Source organism: Limulus polyphemus, unplaced genomic scaffold (assembly GCF_000517525.1).
Source record: "Limulus polyphemus unplaced genomic scaffold, Limulus_polyphemus-2.1.2 Scaffold19282, whole genome shotgun sequence".
Classification (NCBI taxonomy): Eukaryota; Metazoa; Arthropoda; class Merostomata; order Xiphosura; family Limulidae; genus Limulus; species Limulus polyphemus.
The window spans coordinates 1-1,590 of NW_013684892.1; the positions used below are offsets into that span (position 1 = coordinate 1).

At 36.4% G+C, this 1,590-nt stretch overlaps 1 protein-coding gene across 1 annotated transcript; it reads right to left on the reverse strand.

Annotated features, from left to right (window-relative positions):
• Positions 1-330: 330 nt before the first annotated feature.
• LOC111084368 lies at positions 331-1,105 on the reverse strand (the record flags this gene model as incomplete). The annotated part of the gene is made up of 2 exons (XM_022381104.1): positions 331-567; positions 944-1,105. Coding segments are annotated over 2 exons (357 nt in total), but the record flags the coding sequence as incomplete, so codon positions are not given.
• Positions 1,106-1,590: the final 485 nt, after the last annotated feature.

Below are 1,590 nucleotides of genomic sequence, written 5' to 3' on the forward strand. Positions count from 1 at the left end.
ATTGATCTTACCACACTTCACATGTCAACTTTATAATTGATGTCACCACACTTCACTGTTTAATTGATGTCACCACACTTCACATGTCAAGTGTTTAATTGATGTACCACACTTCACATGTCAAGTGTTTAATTGATGTCACCACACTTCACATGTCAACTTTATAATTGATGTCACCACACTTCACATGTCAACTTTATAATTGATGTCACCACACTTCATAGTCAACTGTTTAATTGATGTACCACACTTCAAATGTCAACTGTTTAATTGATCTCACCACACTTCACATGTTATGTTTTAAACCACTACAAATACCAACGTACTACAACAACGTCTGTATTGATTCTGTAGATTGGATACAACGAACTCTCAGATTTTACCCTTGAGGTTAAACAGTGTTCCTACCTCCACAAACAAACGTCTGTTTCTCTCTCTTTCCTGAGCCAGAGAAATTTTGTTCTCTTCGATCGTCTTAGTGAGCAGACATTCGCGACCCCTAGCGGTTGAAACGTCACTTATGAGGTCCGTGTGTTGCACCTGTAATGACTCTCGAACCTCCTTTTCCTAAATGGTTTATTGGTGGTTTGTAACATCTTACATAATAAGACACAAGGAAGCAAAGTACACTGTTTTAATTCACAAAAATTGTTTACTTATTGCTATTTCTTGATTTATTTATAATTCTAACTCTCAGTAGTTGAATCTGTGTAATTGATCATCTGCAGAGTTTGTGTTTTAATATATTTACAGTTTTCATAAAACGTCTTTAGGCCTATCCTAACGTCTTTAGGTAATATCTAAAATTTTCAGTTAATGTCTGGCTTACCAAAAAATTAGCTAACTTCAGCCTTGTTCTGCTATTTTCTCGAAACCTCGAGTGACTTGTTACAAACCTATAAGCTTCCATTTCTAATTGTTACGTGAAGAAAGGTAAAATTACCTCTCTCAGCTGACTTCTGGTTTCAATCAGATCAGCCTGGACTTGAGATTTCTGTTTCGTTAATATTTTAAAGTCTTCCACAAGTCGAGACCTAAGAAGTTCTCCGTATTCAACTTGTTGCTTCGTTTCTTGGAGCTGCTCCAAAGCCTGCTGAAGTTCGTCCTAATGATAAAACAACACTTCGTATAACCTGGGACAATCAACTCCCACAGTTTATCTGATAAGTTCGTCCTATTGATAAAACAACACTTCGTATAACCTGGGACAATCAACTCTCGCAGTTTATCTGATAAGTTAGTCCTAATGATAAAACAACACCTCGTATAACTTGGGACAATCAACTCTTTCAGATAAACTGTGGGAGTTGATTAAACTGTGAGAGTTGATTGTCCCAGGTTATACGAGGTGTTGTTTTATCATTAGGACTAACTTAGTTTTATCATTAGGACGAACTTATCAGATAAACTGTGAGAGTTGATTGTCCCAGGTTATACGAGGTGTTGTTTTATTAATAGGACTAACTTATCAGATAAACTGTGAGAGTTGATTGTCCCAGGTTATACGAAGTGTTGTTTTATCATTAGGACTAACTTATCAGATAAACACCTCGTATAACCTGGGACAGTCAACTTCCACAGTTTATCTGA